Genomic DNA, 20,770 nt, shown 5'->3' with positions numbered 1-20,770 from the left:
ACTTGGTTAACACAGTTCTCTTGAGTCATATTGAGGCATTGGAGGCTGGCCCTCCTGTCATGATCGGGAAACCGCAGAATATTCCTAATGTCACAGAAAAAGTGATGCCATTGTGTGGTACTTTAAGCCCTTCAAGTTGTAGACCTGGCACTGCACAATTTCTCAGCCCCTATTTACAGTCAACAGAACAAAAGTTAATGATAAAAAAAGCTGGTAAATTATATAAGGCTGTGTTTTGTGTGGAAAAAAAGAAAAGTAATTAATATAGTGTTACCTATGCCAATATTGACTAGAAGCCTAACAAGGAATTTTGCAAGTAAATTAAACTGTTATTCATGTGTTATCTGTTAGATTCTGAGGGGGTATTTTTAATATCTGTTATACTAAAGGTATAAGATATAGTCTCATATTAGTGGGCAGGAATTCTACAAGCAAGAAGTACTGGATTCATATGTAACACAGAGCAATAAAAGGACTTCTGACTTACTATGAATTATGAATTTAATACTAAGTATCCTTATTAAAGTCCATGTTGATATGTATGTCTTTTGTTTTTGTCTTGACATATATATTTGAAAAAGTTACTAAATATGCAACAGGAATTCTTCCTTTCTTATAGGTTCAATATGTTTGTTTTTTAATATTTGCTTCTACTGCTGATTTTATAGCCCAGCTCTCCAGATTCTTCCAGGTTACTGCTGTAACTCTGAACAGTCTACTTGAAAATGATACGAAGACGTGCTTCAAGTTCATTAATACCTAAGTTGAAGCTGTTGTCTTGGCTAATTATAATACCAGCAACAAAAATAAGCCAGAGTCTTGAATAGGGGTGAATATTGGTAGATTTGCACATTAGGTGAAAACTGTAGAATGTGTTACCCCAAAATGGATAGGATACACTGTACTCTTCCTATCGTTCATTCATTTCTTAATTCAAAATGTTTATAAGTCTACAATGTAAAATATTCTGGGCTAGTCCCTTCCTAATACATACCTAAAAGGATAGATAATATTCCTGCTCTTGCAAGAATTTTCATGTATTAGGAGAGACTGACAATTAAAAACAAGCAGCAATATAAAATGCTTGAGGGTGGTAAAGAAGGAAAATTTGGGGAATCCATATTAAGCCTTACCTACTAGGTTTTCTGGCAAATAAAACATCACGTAAATGTTGTTTCAAGTCCACACAAAATATAAGTAGGAATTAATAAAGTAAAGGAGAGGGGAATGAGAGTTAAAAGTCCACATTTGTATAAGTGGACTAATGTCCACTTATACAAGAACTGGCCTTTTTAAAAACCTCGGCAGAGTTCAAGGTGATTGGAATATGGACGTAAGGGTGAGGAATGGTGAGAACTTAGCCCAGAGATCTCAGCAGAGGCCAAGTGAAGATAAGACTTGAAATGTCCATTTAAAGGGTTTAAACTTAATACTCAGGGCAATGAGAAGCTATTGAAGAACTTTACAAAGTGGAGTAAATCAGTCAAATTTTCATTTTAGCAACATCTATTGCAGGCAGCACAGAGGGACCCAGAATGGTGGCAAACAAATCATGTACCAGACTGTTGTGGTAGTTCAGACAAGAGATGCTGATGGTCTGGGTTTAGAGTCACTGAGAGTGAAGACAGGAGAAGTGATAGATTTAAAAAATATTTAAGAAGTTAATTGGAGGCCTTGTGAGTGATTGGATGGGAGGAATATGTTTAATGAGGTGGAGAGAAACAGAGGGACAGAGAGAGATACATGGAGAAAAATGAATCAAGATGGATCAAGAATAACTTAGGTTTCTGTTCTAGGGAGCTGTATTCACTTAAATAGGGAAGATTAGTGGAGAAACAGCTTTGAACAAGATGATTTGGTTTGGAACCTGTTGAATGTGATCTAAGACATCCAGGCAGAGCTGTGCTTTAGCAGCTAAATTAATCCATCTGGTGTTCAGAGAAGAGGTATAACCTATAGCACGTCAATTAGTTTTGAAGTCATTTGGGTAGAAGAGACCACCCAGTGAGTTTATGCACACCAAGAAGGGGAGGCTACCTCCAATAATTTGAGATAGAACTCAAACATCCTAACATTGTCGGGATGGATGGAGAAACAGAAGCCAGAAAGAGGACTGCAGAGGAGCACCCAGAGAGGTAGCAGGAAAATTAGTAAGAAAGAGCAAATAATAGCTTGGACACATGTGAATATTTGGGAAATGGCAAACTGAACCTTAGGATAAGGAATGTTTCAAGAAAGATGTGTAAGCATTCACTTCCAAACCTTGCTGGTGCCCTAGGGAACAGCCCTCCCTAAGGACTTGTGAGGACTGAGGCTAGGCTGAGCAGGTTTAAGAATAAATTTGAAAATAAGGAGGATAGACAACACATTTGAGAAGTTCAACTGTAACTTTTGGAGCACTATATGTAAGGAGGTGAGAATTTCATAGAAAGTTTTATTTTCTCAATATGAGAGAAATTTAGATATGTTAAAATAATAATGGGAAAAAACCTAAAGTTAAAGATAAAACAAGGAGCTGATTGAGAAAATAAGGCTTCTGACACTGATGATGGATAGGACCCAGGACACTGATAGAGGATTAGTCTTAGATAGGAGATGGCACATCTCTGCTGTTCAACCAAGAGAAAAAGGAATAGCTGCAGATGCTGACCTTGGTGGTGAAAAAAAGAGACAACCCCTAAATAACTTGTTTCCCCTGTGAGGTGAAATAGGACGTGGAGAATGTGTGAAATAGCTACTGTGCTGAATGAAAGAGGGAGAGGGAAAGAGAAAACTGACCACAGAATGAGATAAGGTTGGGGACCATGAATTCAAAGAGATCCCATCCCAGTACCCCTATTCACCCAGTGTCTATCCCAAGTTCAAGATGTGTCTATTGGATCCCCCTATAAGGTGAAGTCCTCCCACTGCATAGATCCAAAAGAGAGTATCATTTTGACATGAGACAAAGTTAAATAACAATTTATCTTCACATTAGATCTACACAGTTATTAGCCTGCATGGTACACTGTCTGTGGCACAGGAAGGGATTCTTGTTTGTCAAGGCTGTACTGTCCCTGAGTTACAGACGCCAGTGATTGACCACCCATCATCACATTCCCTTTACTAATTCATAATGCATTTTTGACTGAGTTAAATGTTTTGATCAGTTATAGAGTGTCAGACTGTTTACCTAGTTGCTGTTAAATTACGCTTACATTGATTACTTAAGAATTCAAACTAAAATGATGACATGATGGTTCTAAAATGGGTTCTGACACTAACGTTTTGTCAATAAATTACTTATTAGGTTATTGTTTACACCTAAGCCCCTAACTACTTAATGCTTCTTTTCTAAGTGTGGAAGTAACACATTTATTGTGGAGAATTTGGAAAACAAAAATATAAAGAAAATAGAAATCACCTTAATTCCCACCTAGAGATAATGGCCTCTAGTATTTTCCTAGAATTACAGAGTTATTTTTAAAACTGGAGTATATGATATAATAAACATTTACTTTCACTTTTTACCTCCTATTTCTTCATGTTCTCAAAATATTTTTCAAAAACATGATTTGAAATGGCAGCATTGGAATACATATATATATTTTGCAAATCCATGAATGTTCCCCCAACAGTGCCCTATTTTTGGCCATTTAAGTTTTTCTTATTTTCTTTTTTTTTTTTTTTATTGTTTTACTTACTTTATATCTGTGGGGAAGAATGTTTTTTTTTTTTTTACATGGTGAACAAATTCTTACATAGTGAATAAGTTCTTATATTGTGAACAGTACAAGGGCAGTCATCACAGAAACTTTCGGTTTTGATCACGCATTATGAACTACAAACAATCAGGTCAGATATGAATATTTGTTTGACTTTTTATACTTGGTTTATATGTGAATCCCACATTTCTCCATTATTATTAATATTATTATTATTATTTTTTAAATAAAATGCTGAAGTGGTAGGTAGATGCAAGATAAAGGTAGAAAACATAGTTTAGTGCTGTAAGAGAGCAAATGTAGATGATCAGGTGTGTGCCTATAGACTAAGTATTAATCCAAGCTAGACAAGGGCAACAAAACATCCACGGATGCAGAAGATTTCTCTCAAAACAGGGGGGGTGAGGTTCTAAGCCTCACCTCTGTTGATCCCCAATTTCTCACCTGATGGCCCCCCTGTGACTGTGCCTGTCTTAGGTTGTTCCTCCCTTGAGGAATCTTACCCGTCTCTGGCTAACTAGTCATCTTCCGGGGCCATACAGGGAAATGTAAAGTTGGTAAGTGAGAGAGAAGCCATATTGTTTGAAAAGGTTAGCTTTTTACTTCTTTGCAGATTTATGCCCTGTGGGTTTTATGCCCAGCATTTGTCTTGAGGTATCTTTACCACTTGGAAGAATTATGATACTCGGTAAATTCAATATGAGGCACAAATTCTACTTAAGGGTTGTAATTAAGAAGGAAGAAGAAAAGCTATAGAAGTAGCAGACAGAAGAAAACATGGGAAGATTGGTTATTTCTTTGACATATCTTCTTGTAGAGTAACTTAAGCATGTATAGGTTTTAAACTACTAATTAAATTGTGCACACACATTAACATAATAGGAATACAGTTACATAACCAAAGCAGACCTACAATTACCAGCCATCTCCAGTGAAACCAAGAAAACCAGTTAGGCACCCTAAGCATTTGTGAAAACTTATCTATGATATGAAGGATATTCTCTAACTGAATTTGAATCGTTTGAGAAAAATCAGACAATTTAAAACAACACATTCCTGGGAACTGTTCACATCCCATATGTTCTTTTAACAGTAGATAGTCTGTAGTCTCAAGACTTTGGAGCGCTGCAACTTGCACTTCTCCTAATTCTTGGTTGAGTTCCGACAGTATAGATCCAGTCAAATTTGTTATTTTACTGTATGCACAGGCCAGCTTAGATATCTCCCCCTTCATTCCAATGGCAATTCCAGGAACCAGTGGGATGAATGCAGCTACAACTGCAACAGCACCAGGATCTTTGTTGACATTTTTTGATGATCATCTTCTGGAATGACTCTTCCAGAGTATGTTGATGTTGGAACTTCTTTTTCATATCGTATCTTATTTCGTTTTCTGGGTAGCCAAATTGGGCTTTGATCCTCTGTATAAACACAAACAGACCCTTTGCCCCCACTTTGATATGCCCTTTATACCATTGTAAAGAACTTATTGGAGGTCACCACACAGGAACTGCATTTTTTTTTTTTAAGAGAAAGGAGTATTATCAGAAAAATGTACTTCCATAGCTGATCATCTGACACCCTTTAAATGATCAAAATTAAGGATATTTAAAGCATGCATTAATCATTGATTTACAGTTAGTTTTATCCTATCAGGGAGTAATCCCCTTTCTTCTTTTTTTTTTTTATTATCATTAATCTACAATTACATAAAGAATATTATGTTTACTAGGCTCTCCCCTATACCAGGTCCCCCCTATAAACCCCTTTACAGTCACTGTCCATCAGCATAGCAAAATGCTGTAGAATCACTACTTGTCTTCTCTGTGTTGAACAGCCCTCCTCTTTCTTCCACCCCCCCTTTATGCATGCTAATCTTAGTACCCCCTTCGTCTTCCCCCCCCTTATCCCTCCCTACCCACCCATCCTCCCCATCCCTTTCCCTTTGGTACCTGTTAGTCCATTCTTGAGTTCTGTGATTCTGCTGCTGTTTTCTTCTTTCAGTTTTTCCTTTGTTATTATACTCCACAGATGAGTGAAATCATTTGGTAATTCTCTTTCTCCGCTTGGCTTATTTCACTGAACATAATACCCTCTAGCTCCATCCATGTTGCTGCAAATGGTAGGATTTGTTTCCTTCTTATGGCTGAGTAATATTCCATTGTGTATATGTACCACCTCTTCTTTATCCATTCATCTACTGATGGACACTTAGGTTGCTTCCAAATCTTGGCTATTGTAAATAGGGCTGTGATAAACATAGGGTGCATTTGTCTTTTTCAAACTGGAGTGCTGCTTTCTTAGGGTAAATTCCTAGGAGTGGAATTCCTGGGTCAAATGGTAAGTTTATTTTGAGCATTTTGAGGAACCTCCATACTGATTTCCACAATGGTTGAACTAATTTACATTCCCACCAGCAGTGTAGGAGGGTTCCCCTTTCTCCACAGCCTCACCACCATTTGTTGTTGTTTGTCTTTTGGATGGTAGCCATCCTTACTGGTGTGAGGTGATATCTCATTGTAGTTTTGATTTGCATTTCTCTGATAATAAGCAATGTGGAACATCTTTTCATGTGTCTGTTGGCCATCTGTACTTCTTTTTTGGAGAACTGTCTGTTCAGTTCCTCTGCCCATTTTTTAAGTGGATTGTTTGTTTTTTGTTTGTTGAGGTGGGTGAGCTCTTTATATATTTTGGACGTCAAGCCTTTATCAGATCTGTCATTTTCAAATATATTCTCCCATACTGTAGGGTTCCTTTTTGTTCTATTGATGGTGTCTTTTGCTGTACAGAAGCTTTTCAGCTTAATATAGTCCCACTTGTTCATTTTTGCTGCTGTTTTCCTTGCCTGGGGAGATATGTTCATGAAGAGGTCACTCATGTTTATGTCTAAAAGGTTTTTGCCTATGTTTTTTTCCAAGAGTTTTATGGTTTCGTGACTTACATTCAGGTCTTTGATCCATTTTGAATTTACTTTTGTGTATGGGATTAGACAATGGTCCAGTTTCATTCTCCTACATGTAGCTGTCCAGTTTTGCCAGCACCATCTGTTGAAGAGACTGTCATTTCGCCATTGTATGTCCATGGCTCCTTTATCAAATATTAATTGACCATATATGTTTGGGTTAATGTCTGGAGTCTCTAGTCTGTTCCACTGGTCTGTGGCTCTGTTCTTGTGCCAGTACCAAATTGTCTTGATTACTATGGCTTTGTAGTAGAGCTTGAAGTTGGGGAGTGAGATCCCCCCTACTTTATTCTTCTTTTTCAGGATTGCTTTGGCTATTCGGGGTCTTTGGTGTTTCCATATGAATTTTTGAACTATTTGTTCCAGTTCATTGAAGAATGTTGCTGGTAATTTGATAGGGATTGCATCAAATCTGTATATTGCTTTGGGCAGGATGGCCATTTTGACAATATTAATTCTTCCTAGCCATGAGCATGGGATGAGTTTCCATTTGTTAGTGTGCCCTTTAATTTCTCTTAAGAGTGACTTGTAGTTTTCAGGGTATAGGTATTTCACTTCTTTGGTTAGGTTTATTCCTATGTATTTTATTTTTTTTGATGCAATTGTGAATGGAACTGTTTTCCTGATTTCTCTTTCTATTGGTTCTTTGTTAGTGTACAGGAAAGCTACAGATTTCTGTGTGTTAATTTTGTATCCTGCAACTTTGCTGTATTCCAATATCAGTTCTAGTAGTTTTGGAGTGGAGTCTTTAGGGTTTTTTATGTACAAAATCATATCATCTGCAAATAGTAACAGTTTAATTTCTTCTTTACTAATCTGGATTCCTTGTATTTCTTTGTTTTGTCTGATTGCTATGGCTAGGACCTCCAGTACTATGTTAAATAACAGTGGGGAGAGTGGGCATCCCTGTCTAGTTCCAGATCCCAGAGGAAAAGCTTTCAGCTTCTCGCTGTTCAGTATAATGTTGGCTGTGGGTTTATGATACATATGGCCTTTATTATGTTGAGGTATTTGCCCTCTATTCCCATTTTGCTGAGAGTTTTTATCATGAATGGATGTTGAATTTTGTCAAATGATTTTTCAGCATCTATGGAGATGACCATGTGGTTTTTGTCTTTCTTTTTGTTGATGTGGTGGATGATGTTGATGGATTTTCGAATGTTGTACCAACCTTGCATCCCTGGGATGAATCCCACTTAGTCATGGTGTATGATCCTTTCGATGTATTTTTGAATTCGGTTTGCTAATATTTTATTTAGTATTTTTGCATCTACATTCATCAGGGATGTTGGTCTGTAATTTTCTTTTTTGGTGGGGTCTTTGCCTGGTTTTGGTATTAGGGTGATGTTGGCTTCATAGAATGAGTTTGGGAGTTTTCCCTCCTCTTCTATTTTTTGGAAAACTTTAAGGAGAATGGGTATTATGTCTTCTCTGTGTGTCTAATAAAATTCTGAGGTAAATCTGTTCGGCTCGGGGGTTTTGTTCTTGGGTAGTTTTTTGATTACCATTTCAATTTCTTTGCTCGTAATTGGTTTGTTTAACTTTTGTGTTTCTTCCTTGGTCAGTCTTGGAAGGTTGTATTTTTCTAGGAAGTTGTCCATTTCTTCTAGCTTTTCCAGCTTGTTGGCATATAGGTTTTCATAGTAGTCTTTAATAATTCTTTGTATTTCTGTGGAGTCTGTTGTGATTTTTCCGTTCTCATTTCTGTTTCTGTTGATTTGTGTTGATTCTCTTTTTCTCTTAATAAGTTTGGCTAGAGGCTTATCTATTTTGTTTATTTTCTCAAAGAACCAGCTCTTGGTTTCGTTGATTTTTGCTATTGTTTTATTCTTCTCGATTTTGTTTATTTCTTCTCTGATCTTTATTATGTCCCTCCTTCTGCTGACTTTAGGCCTCATTTGTTGTTCTTTTTCCAGTTTCGATAATTGTGACGTTAGACTATTCATTTGGGATTGGTCTTCCTTCTTCAAGTGTGCCAGGATCGCTATATACTTTCTTCTTAAGACTGCTTTCGCTGCGTCCCACAGAAGTTGGGGCTTAGTGTTGTTGTTGTCATTTGTTTCTATATATTCCTCGATCTCTATTTTGATTTGTTCATTGATCCATTGATTATTTAGAAGCATGTTGTTAAGCCTCCATGTGTTTGTGAGCCTTTTTGTTTTCTTTGTAGAATTTATTTCTAGTTTTATACCTTTGTGGTCTGAAAAATTGGTTGGTAGAATTTCAATATTTTGGAGTTTTCTGAGGCTCTTTTTGTGGGCTAGTATGTGGTCTATTCTGGAGAATGTTCCATGTGCACTTGAGAAGAATGTATATCCTGTTGCTTTTGGTTGTAGAGTTCTATAGATGTCTATTAGGTCCATCTGCTCTACTGTGTTGTTTAGTGCCTCTGTGTCCTTACTTATTTTCTGCCCAGTGGATCTATCCTTTGGGGTGAGTGGTGTGTTGAAGTCTCCTAAAATGAATACCTTGCAGTCTATTTCCCCCTTTAGTTCTGTTAGTATTTGTTTCACATATGCTGGTGCTCCTGTGTTGGGTGCATATATATTTAGAATGGTTATATCCTCTTGTTGGACTGAGCCCTTTATCATTATGTAGTGTCCTTCTTTATCTCTTGTTACTTTCTTGGTTTTGAAGTCTATTTTGTCTGATATTAGTACTGCAACTCCTGCTTTCTTCTCTCTGTTGTTTGCCTGAAATATGTTTTTCTATCCCTTGACTTTTAGTCTGTGCATGTCTTTGGGTTTGAGGTGAGTTTCTTGTAAGCAGCATATAGATGGGTCTTGCTTTTTTATCCATTCTATTACTCTGTGTCTTTTGATTGGTGCATTCAGCCCATTAACATTTAGGGTGACTATTGAAAGATATGTACTTATTGCCATTGCAGGCTTTAAATTCGTGGTTACCAAAGGTTCAAGGTTAGCCTTTTTAGTATCTTACTGCCTAACTTATCTCACTTATTGAGCTGTTATATACACTCTCTGGAGATTCTTTTCTTCTCTCCCTTCTTATTCCTCCTCCTCCTTTGTTCATATGTTGGGTGTTTTGTTCTGTGCTCTTTTTAGAAGTGCTCCCATCTAGAGCAGTCCCTGTAAGATGCCCTGTAGAGGTGGTTTGTGGGAAGCAAATTCCCTCAGCTTTTGCTTGTCTGGGAATTGTTTAAATCCCACCATCATATTTAAATGATAGTCGTGCTGGATACAGTATCCTTGGTTCAAGGTCCTTCTGTTTCATTGTATTAAATATATCATGCCATTCTCTTCTGGCCTGTAGGGTTTCTGTCGAGAAGTCTGATGATAGCCTGATGGGTTTTCCTTTATAGGTGACCTTTTTTCTCTCTAGCTGCCTTTAAAACTCTTTCCTTGTCCTTGATCCTTGCCATTTTAATTATTATGTTTCTTGGTGTTGTCCTCCTTGGATCTTTTCTGTTGGGGTTTCTGTGTATTTCCGTGGTCTGTTCGATTAGTTCCTCCCTCAGTTTGGGGAAGTTTTCAGCAATTATTTCTTCTGAGACACTTTCTATCCCTTTTCCTCTCTCTTCTTCTTCTGGTACCCCTATAATATGGATATTGTTCCTTTTGGATTGGTCACACAGTTCTCTTAGTATTGTTTCATTCCTGGAGATCCTTTTATCTCTCTCTATGTCAGCTTCTATGCGTTCCTGTTCTCTGGTTTCTATTCCTTCAATGGCCTCTTGCATCTTATCCATTCTCCTTATAAATCCTTCCAGGGTTTGTTTCACTTCTGTAATCTCCTTCCTGGCATCTGTGATCTCCCTCCGGACTTTATCCCATTGCTCTTGCATTTTTCTCTGCATCTCCATCAGCATGTTCATGATTTTTATTTTGAATTCTTTTTCAGGAAGACTGGTTAGGTCTGTCTCCTTCTCAGGTGTTGACTCTGTGATCTTTGTCAGCCTGTAGTTTTGCCTTTTCATGGTGATAGAGATAGTTTGCAGAGCTGGTATGAGTGATGGCTGGAAAAGCTTTCCTTCTTGTTGGTTTGTGGCCCTCCTCTCCTGGGAGAACAGCGACCTCTAGTGGCTTGTGCTGGGCAGCTGTGCGCAGACAGGGCTTCTGCTTCCTGCCCGGCTGCTATGGAGTTTATCTCCGCTGTTGCTGTGGGCGTGGCCTGGCTCGGGCAGCTACTCCAAAGTGGTGGAGTCCCGTTGGAGGGGGAGCTGCTGGGAGGCTATTTATCTCTGTAAGGGGCCTCCCTGCTCCCTGCTGCCCAGGGGGTTAGAGTGCCCAGAGATCCCCAGATTCCCTGCCTCTGGACTAAGTGTCCTGCCCTGCCCCTTTAAGACTTCCACAAAGCACTCACCAAACCAAAACAACAAAAAGAACAACAAAACTCAAATAAATAATTAAAAAAAACAAAAAACAAAAAAAACCACTCAATTTTCTTTGTCCTCAAGTGCCGGCCTCAGGCACCTGCTCACCAGTCCTGCTGCCCTGTTTCCCTAGTATCCAGGGCCCCGGGCATGTACTGTGTCTGTGCTCTGGTCTGGATGGCTGGGGCTGGGTGTTCAGCAGTCCTGGGCTCCGTCTCCCTCCCGCTCTGCCTCCTCTCTTCCCACTGGGAGCTGGGGGGAGGGGCGCTGGGGTCCCGCTGGGCGGGGACTTGTATCTTACCCCCTTCGTGAGGCGCTGGGTTCTTGCAGGTGTGGATGTGGTCTGGATGTTGTCCTGTGTCCTCTGGTCTCTATTTTAGGAAGAGTTGTCTTTGTTATATTTTCATAGATATATGTGGTTTTGGGAGGAGATTTCCGCTGCTCTACTCACACTGCCATCTTAGCTCCCGGCTCTCTCCTAATTTTCTTTTATATTGAGGTGAATATCCCTGCACACAAGACAGTCCACATCTGATTCCTTCCTTCATGACTTAGATGCTCTTAATTTTCATTAATACTATGATTCTCTGAATAGGCGATAGCAGGATTGAACGTGGTGGGTTTACATGAAACTATATGTTGGCAGGAAAAAAAAGACCCTTTCTTAAATCTTAACATTTTCAAGGATGAATGTTCTTTAAACCCTGACATAGTGTCTAGACTTTCTCCTTGACACCTGAGATATAAAGCTTTGAAATATAAAGACACCTCAAAGCTAATCCATTTTGCATAATCCAAGCAATGTTTGTGTTTATAGAGTAGATTTTTCTTCCCCCTTTCAGCCAAAATGTGATTAGTTAATGACATTTTTTGACTGGTTTAATAAGAAAATAAATATTTATCTAGACATAACATATGTATTGAGCTATACTGAGCTAAATCACCCAGAATTTACAATTCATACTGCTTGGAAGGAGAGAGTAATTCTTTTGTACCAAATAATATGATCATAAGCTGCAGCCTTCTGTACAATTTTGAGTTTTTTTTTTTTTTAACCACTCTACTACGGAGACATTTAAGGAAAGCTACAAATAGGTAATACATTCATTTCCTTGCAGCCCTCTAAGCATTCACCGTCCTCCTATCTCTGAATGTCAAATAATTCTCTTCTGGTAGTATATGCAACAGAGCAATAGCCTGGAGCTTGGGGAGGTGTTCTATAAATGTAGGTGTTAATTATTCTCATCTCATTTTATTTTTTGCAACTGTACTTCCGGATGGAGAAGATATTTGGTAAGAACACATTAATCACATTTTACGGAAGCAAGAAATGAAGATCCAAAGTGAGGTAGCTGGTCCCCAAACTAGAAGCACAGCTGAGTCAGATTTACAGCTGGTCTTTAGCTTATGGTCAGTGTATGTGCCCATCTGCTACTCCTAAAAAAATCTCCCTCTGAAGCTTCATGAATTTAGTCCCTTGTCCAATATTACTTTGCAATATTCCTCTCTCTCCTATTTACCAGAAGATGCATTTGGGGTTTTCCTGAAGAGGAATTCTTTCTTTTGTTTCATACCTTTTACCTTTCGGTCTCTTTTTCAAATTAAATCCTTATTCATGTTCCGGCTTTACCCCAATATTCATCAGAAAAAACTTAATCATGGAAGTATATGTAAGAAGCCGTCCAGTCCATCCCTAATGTTTCCTAGTGAGTTTAATAAAGTACAGAGAGTAAATAACTTGCCTAAAGTCATAATATAGATGGCAGATCCAGTAAAATTTGCTTCTTCTGATGCTGTTTTGAAAAATTTCATAAAATAATGTAATAGTAAAGATGAAATAACACAACTTCTTGTAGTTTTAAAAATACGTATGAACTGTTTATTTCCAACGTTTTCAGATTAGATAAGGCAGGAGAAGCTGAAACAGTAGAGTTCACAGTGCTGTGAGGATTTGCAACCAGGAACTGATCTGTAACCAGACTAGAAAGACTACACTTATTTCGTAAATCCACAGTGACGCTTTTTCCCATGACAATCCTTCAAATTATGTAATTAAATGGTTTTAAAGGGGCCAGACTGGTTCAGTGAATTCTAAAGAAGTGCATTTATCAGACTATAGCAGGAATTTCCAGTAAGGCAGGTTATCCTCCCATAGTCTAACAACGGGATTGTGGAAAACAAAAAACAAAACATCATAAAAACTGGCCATGAGGAGGTTTTCTTACACATGTGTATTAGGAATTAACTGGAAATGCATAAAAGCCACATAATGGAGAAGGACAAGTAACCAATTTTATTCCCTCCCCCACCAATTTATTTTTCTGGGTTACTCATTCATCATCTTCAATAGATATTTATAGCCTATAACCCAAGGCACTTTTTCTATTACATCGATTTTTAAATGTATAGTTATAAATCCTGCTGCAATGAAGTAAAATTCCAATACAGAATATGAAGAACAGTCTCCCTGTTAGTGCTTTGCACATCTGAAAGATCTTTATAAGTGGGAAGGGACAAATCATTTTCTTCACTTTAGGATGAACACAAGTAGTTGCCCTTGATCCTAGGCAGGGATGGAGAATTTAGGAGTCACTTCCCCAGATGTGTTATCACAGATGTGTTATCATGGGTACAAAAAAAGCTCTCTGTTCTTGTTGATGACCTGCAGAGAGGCCAAAGGCCTGGAAGAGTCACATGAAGCCTGGAGAAAACACTAGCAGAATTGCTGCAGCTCCAGTCAGCTAGACTTAGTCTCATCACTCCCTGGCCCAGATCACTCTATGAGGCTGTTTGAAAGGAGCAATTGTGCAAAGTATTCATGTATTTGCTAAGAAAAAAATGAGCCTCTGTATTGTCCAAGCATTTCTGTTTGTGTAAGGTGTTGAATTGGACTAATAGGAATAACTAATTCTATCGAATCTACATATTCATGCCAAACCTTTTCTCCCAAAGTTTGAATGTCTAAAACATATTTGCAAAAATTGTAACCACTGTTTAGCTCTTTAAGTCTAGGGAAATCGGTGTTGATGGATAGATGCTAATTTGCATTATGTTCAGAATTAGATGAGGTGTTGAGTCCTACTTCCATTCCTGCTGCCATTTGGAAATGACTCTCTCTTGCTCACAGCCTGTAATTCCAGTTGTCTTCACATTACCCATCTCATGATTTCTGGGAAGAGCTAGAGTGTCTCTCCCAAGTGCCAGCTATTGCTTACCCAGCTTGGTTACATAATTTTATAATTACTGTATTGTCAATAGTAAATTACAGGAAATTACAGTGGACTAACCAATGTAACGCCTGTGAAACCTATATTAGCTTAATAAAAAAAATTTAAGATTATTAGCCTCAAAAAAATTATTTTTAAAATGACAGAGGACTGTGTAAAATGACTAAAATTCTATTTTAATAAGTAACTTTGTAGATCTCACTGATTTTAACTGTTAAAGAAATTCAATACTTTATGTTATAAAAGAAAATAACAATGTAACTTAAATGAGTTTTTAGATCATTTTACACCAGGCCCAGAACACTTCCTGGAAGATAGTTAAGTGGTCAAATATATTTAATTACTGGGTGAGGTGAGGGGCTGAAAGAGCTAGATAAAACCTTTCCAATAGTTTCATAAAAAGAAGACAGAAGAATTAATGGGTATGTGTTTCTCTTAAAGGCAACCGAATTAAAAATATAATTTTATACCTTTAAGGCAAACACACTGAAATCTAACTGATGTCACTAGAATAATAAGAATGCACTTTCACATGTTGCAAATTTAGAAATTGATGTAATGTAGACAGGAGTTAGGATTAAGTTTACTTTTACTTTATTCATGTTTTTAAAAAGTTTCCTAAGAAAGTGAACAAAGTAAACAAGCTTGCTAAGACTTTTTTTTATCCATGAGAGATAATAAATCATTTTCAAATTCATTCCTCCCCATTCTCTCTCCACATTTGTTGATAGCTAACTCGGGGGTGTATTAGTTTTCCACTGTAGCTCTCTAACAAATTACTACAAACTTGATGGCTTACAACACAAATTTCTCTTAGAGCTATGTAGGTTAGAAGCCTGACATGGCTTTCACTGGACTAATAGCAAACTGTCCACAGGACTGCGTTCTTTTTTGGAACCCTCAAGAAAAAGCCAAAGACTCCTTTCCTTGTCTTTTCAGTTTCAAAAGGATGTCTTCATTCCTTAACCTGTGGCTCCCTTCCTACATCTTCAAAACCAGCAACCCTTTTTTTTGAATCTCTCTGTAGAGGTCTCTCTGACCATTCTTCTGTAGAAACTGTTTCTCTCTGATCACAGCTAGAAAAGGTTCTTAGATTTTATGAGTGCACATCGTTACATTCAGCCCACCCAGATAATCCAAGACAACCTCCCCATCTCAAGGCCCTTAATATTAATCAATCTACAAAGTCCTTTTGCCATGTGTGATAACATATTCACAGGCTCCCAGACTGGGTTGTGGATATCTTTGGGGGGGCACCATCTGCACACCACAATGGGAGGCAGCATTCAGTTCACAGGACCATAAGTCAGCAGCAGAATATACTTATGTAGATATATTTATTTTAAATAAATTTGGTGTATAGTAATTCTCATTTATTAATGAAGGGAATAATCAACAACTTCCTTAAGTAAGACTTTCCTAAATCGTTTGAAATGTTTTTATGTACATAAAATATTTTAAATAACTTTATGATTGTTTAATATTAAATTGATAGTAATAATTCCACTGCCTTCCTCAAGTCTGTGTATTTTACATAATTTTAATTACAATAATAATAAAACTTTGTATACATAGTACGATCTTACATTCTGTTTTCCCTTAATTCTTATATGTACTATTACACAAAAAGACTGTATTTTACTTATTTATTTAAAAATTGGATTTTTTTATTGAGATAAATTGACATATAACACTGTTTAAATTTAAGGAGTACATGTTGATTTGATACATTTATATATTGCAATATGATTACCACTGTAGCATTAGCTGTCACATCATATCATTTCTTTCTTGTGTTGAGAACAATTAAGATCTAGTCTCTTAACAACATAGCAGTTTATAACAAAGTATCACTGACTATAATCACTCTGCTGTGCATTAGATATACAGAACTTATTTCATCTTCTAACTGCAAGTTTTTACTCTTAAATTCTCCCCAGTTGACCAATTAACTCCCCAGCCTCTGGTACCACTTTTCTATTCTCTATTTCCATGCACTTGGATTTTTTAGATTCTATATATAAGTAAAATCATACATTATTTCTGTTTCCATGTCTGATTTATTTCACTTAGCATAATTCCCTTAAGTGCCATCCACTTTATTGCAAATGGCAGCATTTCCTTATTTCTCATGCTAAATAATATTCCATTGTACGCATAGCATGTATTCTTTATCCACTCATCCATTGATGAGCACTAAGGTTGTCTTCATATCCTGGCTATTATAAATAATGCTGCAATAAGTAGGGGAGTGCAGGTATCTTTTTGAAATCTTACTTGGTTTCCTTTGGATATATATCCAGATGTAGAATTACTGGTCATATGGTAGGTAGTTCTCTGTTTAATTTTTGAAGAACATCCATACTGTTTTGCATAGTGGTTGAGCCAATTTACATTCAAATCAACAGTGCACAAAGGTTCCTTTTTCTCCAATCCTCACCAACATTTATTTCTTGTCTTCTTGATGGACATTCTAAGGATTTGAGGTGATACCTAATTATGCTTTTGAATTGAGTTTACCTGATGATTAGTGATATTGAGCATATTTTCATGTACCTGATGGCTATTTAGAGGTCTTATTTAGAAAAACATCTACTCAGATCCTCTGCCCAATTATTAATTGGATTATTTGGGTTTTTTTTTTTTTGCTACTGAGCTGTATTCATTCTATAGTTTGGATTTTAACTCCTTACCCAACATAGGGTTTGTAAATATTTTCTCCCATTCCTTAAGTTGCCTTTTCATTTTGTTGACTTTTTCTTTTGCTTGCAGAACTTTTCAGTTTGACAGAGTACCAGTTGTTGATTTTTATTTTTGTCACTTGCACTTTTAGTGTCATATCCAAAAAATCATTGCAAAGACCTATGTCAAGGACCTTCTTCCCTCTGTTTCTTTCTAGGAGTTCCATAGTATCAGGTCTTATGTTTAGTCTTGAGTCCACTTTGAGTTAGTTTTTGAGAGTGGTCTGAGGGAGTGGGTCCAATTTTATTTTCCTGCATTTGATTATCCAGTTTTCCCAGCACTATTTTGTTGAAGCGACTGTCCTTTTGCCTCTGAGTATTCCTGGCTCCCTTTTCAAGTATTAGGTGACCATACATGTGAGGGTTTGATTCTGGGTTATCTATTCTGTTCTATTTTTATGCCAGTACCATATGGTTTTAATTACATAGCTTTGTAGTATAGTTTGAAATCAGGGAGTATGATGCCTCTTGCCTTGTTCTTCCTTCTCATGATTACTTTGGCTATTTGGGGTTTTCTTTGGTTCTGTACAAATTTTTGGATTGTTTTATCTATTTCTGTGAAAAAATGCCATTGGAATTTTGTAGGGATCACAGTGTATCTAGGCTTTGGGTAGTATGGACATTTTAACAATATTAATTCTTCCAATTTACAGACACAGGAGACCTTTCCCTTTGTTTGTACCTCAGTTTGTTTCACCAAAGTCTTGTAGTTTTCATTGTACAGATCTTTCACTTCTTTAGTTAAATTTATTCCTAGGCATGTTATTGTTTTTGGTGCTGTACTGAATGAGATTGCTTATTTCCTTTTCAGATGTTTTATCATATGGAAACACAACTAATTTTTGTATATTTGTTTTTATATCCTGAAACTTTACTGAATTCATTGATTAGTTCCAAAAGTTTTTAGTTAGTCTTTAGGATTTTCTTACATGTAAGATTATATTATCTGCAAGTAACAATATACTTCTTCCTTTCCCATGTGGATAACTTCCATTTCTTTATCTTCAGTCTATAGTTTTATTAAATACAGTTCCTGATGTATTTTTTTGCTCCTGATGTTAAAGATTTATGTGTTTACAGTTTCTTGCTAGAATAGATAATGCTTCACTGAATGTCCACTTATTTGAACAGCTGACTTCTGCTTTTATTAAACAAATCCCTAGGAAAAAATTCCTTTGAAAGAAACTACAAATCAGAATGTATGGCTGTCTGCTCATTGCCTCCCCATCACCCCTCTTCTTATTTGTTTATAGAACCATAATTCTTTTCAGGTATTAGGTAGTAATTTGATCAAGGGCTATGGCTTAAGCCCCAGGGGATGAATTTGTCCTATAAGCTAAATGTGGAAATTTCTGTCTCCTTTGCTAGTGATTTGTTTAAAAATAAACTGTGGTTCAACTGTATCCAGTAAGACCACACTGAAGGCTTATAGCTGGTGAGAGTTTGATCAAAGCTCGGGTTCAGGATCTGAGTCTCTGATGTGTTGACATCTATGTTCATCATCTCAGTGGCTGTTGCTACTATAATGAGATGAAAGAAGGAACTGAACTAGGACGATATTGGCGCAAAAGCAAAAGGCATTACAGAAGATGAACCAAAAGAAGGATTCAAAGACAACTCTGACATGCTGCTGGGCCAGGGTGTCCACAGGAATGAAAGCTCCATTGTTGGGACTGTGGGTTTGTGGATTTGGGTTGTTTTGGATGCACAGGGATATTGACTTCAGTTTGGGATCTGTGACCTGAGAAGAATATCCAAATAAATGTGGGCCTCAAGAGAGACACTGGATCCAGTAGAAATGTACGGTGAACAGCAAATGCAAGTTTCATATATAATTTTAAATTTTCTAGTAGTAACATTTCAAAAAAGGTAAAAAGAAGCAAGTGAGGTTAATTTTAATAACATTTTATTTAATGTAACATATCAAAATGTCATTTCATTATATAATCAATACCTATTTCAGCATTTCAATTTGCTCTAACCACATTTCAGGTGTTTAATAGCTATGCCCATCTAGAAAAACAAATGTAGGAGCAAGTTAGAAAGTCAGCACCTTATTTTGCTTGCTGTTATGAACCCTTGTTTGGGTTGTTCCTGCTCTTTTGGCTGTTATAAACAATGCTGTAATTAATAGTTACACATGCAACTCCTGGGGTGGGAATTTGGCACAACATGTTCGGAGGAGGATTGCTAGGAGGTAGCAGATGCCCAGAGGTAAAAGCGCCCAGATGTTTTCCAAGGTGTTTACTCCAGTTCACTCTCCTGCTGGTAGTGTAAGAGTCTTTTGCTCCACATTCTCACTAACATTTGGAAAAGTCACATTTCTTCATTTTCGTCAAACTAGCGGGTATAAAAATCTTATTTTTTCACATTTTTCACTTTATTGATGATTGATGAGCTTGACTATCTTTTCAGATGCATATGAACCTTCATTTTTCTCTTCTTGCAAATCACAAATACTTCTTCATTCGAATATAAATATTTGTTATATGTGTTATAATGTTATATTCATATATGTCATGTAATATATCCATTTGCAAGTATTTATTAAGCATTATGTGCTAAATATTAATCTAGGTCTGGGGAATATGCTGGTATGGGAAAAACAGTCCCAAATCCTGCCCTCAGGAAGTTTATATTCTAGTGCATGGTGTGGTGAGGAGGGAGAGACAAAAAAATGTAAAATACCCTATTATGTATGTGGTGTTAATGAACCTGTATTTAAATCTGGCTCTGCCATTTTACATCATTAAACCTTGGTGTCTGCAATTCTTAAAAAGGAATGGTATTAATATCTATTTTACATTGTTTACTAAGTGCATATGAAGGACTTGACACAATGCCTGGCATATTGTAAGCATTCAGAAAATGCTGATATTAATATTGTGATTTCCCCATTTTTTTCCTTTTGCTTTTTCTTCAATAATTCTTTTAGTTAGTGCTTCTGGAGTTTAAGGTTAAATATGTTTTGGTTATGTTGAAGTGTTGGCTCTCATTTGGGTGTCAACCTATTGGTATTTTCTGCAACAAGACAGATGACTTTGGCTGATTTTGAGATGTGTTTTGACATTCCAAGCTTCTTAAATCCCAAAGACCAAGAGCCTGAGAACATGCAGTTTTTTAAAAGTTACATGTCAAATAGCCAAAAATGTGGGAAAATCTGTAGGCTTGTCTTCTGTAATTCAAGGCTATGTTCTGTGAGTACAAATGTTGCTTGAATTAATTATTTCAATCCAACAACCAATTGTAAACTATGTGCAAAGTACTGTACAGAGGAGATTCATATGACTTTATTAATTTTTGGAACAATTATTTGTCTCTCTTTCTTAGATAATGATGTTGAAAATGATCTTCAATCAGTCATCAGTTGAGCACTGCAAGACACACACAGAAAAGCAGAAAGAATGCCACTTCTTCTTAATAGCTGTTCGCCTGGCTTCACTGAACCAGATCTTGGATCCCTGGGTTTATCTGCTGCTAAGAAAGATCCTTCTTCGAAAGTTTTGCCAGGTAGCAAATGCTGTCTCCAGCTGCTCTAATGATGGACAGAAAGGGCAGCCTATCTCATTATCCAATGAAATAATACAGACAGGGACCTGAAAGAGAATACTTAATCAGTTTGCATGTCCACAGCTTTTGGCAACAGATATCCCTAAACCCTACTGTGAATTTAGGCATCTCTGGCATGCCACTGTTTATGCATTGAAGTAGAATTTTTAATCTAAGGCTAAATGTTTCAGAAGCATAGATAATCCCCTATGCGCCGAAAGTATTGAAACACAAACAAAGAAAAATATACTAAT

At 36.9% G+C, this 20,770-nt stretch overlaps 1 protein-coding gene across 10 annotated transcripts in view; it reads left to right on the top strand.

Moving 5' to 3' along the window:
* Positions 1–20,770, top strand: part of PTGER3 (prostaglandin E receptor 3) — a 169,673-nt gene that overhangs the window by 20,084 nt on the left and 128,819 nt on the right. For all 10 annotated transcript variants that reach the window (XM_036890141.2, XM_036890138.2, XM_036890137.2 and 7 more), the window contains exon 2: positions 20,298–20,477. In XM_036890141.2, coding sequence (XP_036746036.2) covers positions 20,298–20,477 — 180 coding nt within the window. The remainder of the gene's footprint in view (positions 1–20,297; positions 20,478–20,770) is intronic.

This window comes from Manis pentadactyla, chromosome 4 (assembly GCF_030020395.1).
Source record: "Manis pentadactyla isolate mManPen7 chromosome 4, mManPen7.hap1, whole genome shotgun sequence".
NCBI classification, from domain to species: Eukaryota; Metazoa; Chordata; class Mammalia; order Pholidota; family Manidae; genus Manis; species Manis pentadactyla.
Note: the sequence above shows the minus strand (reverse complement) of the source record. Positions and strands in the feature narration are given on the sequence as shown.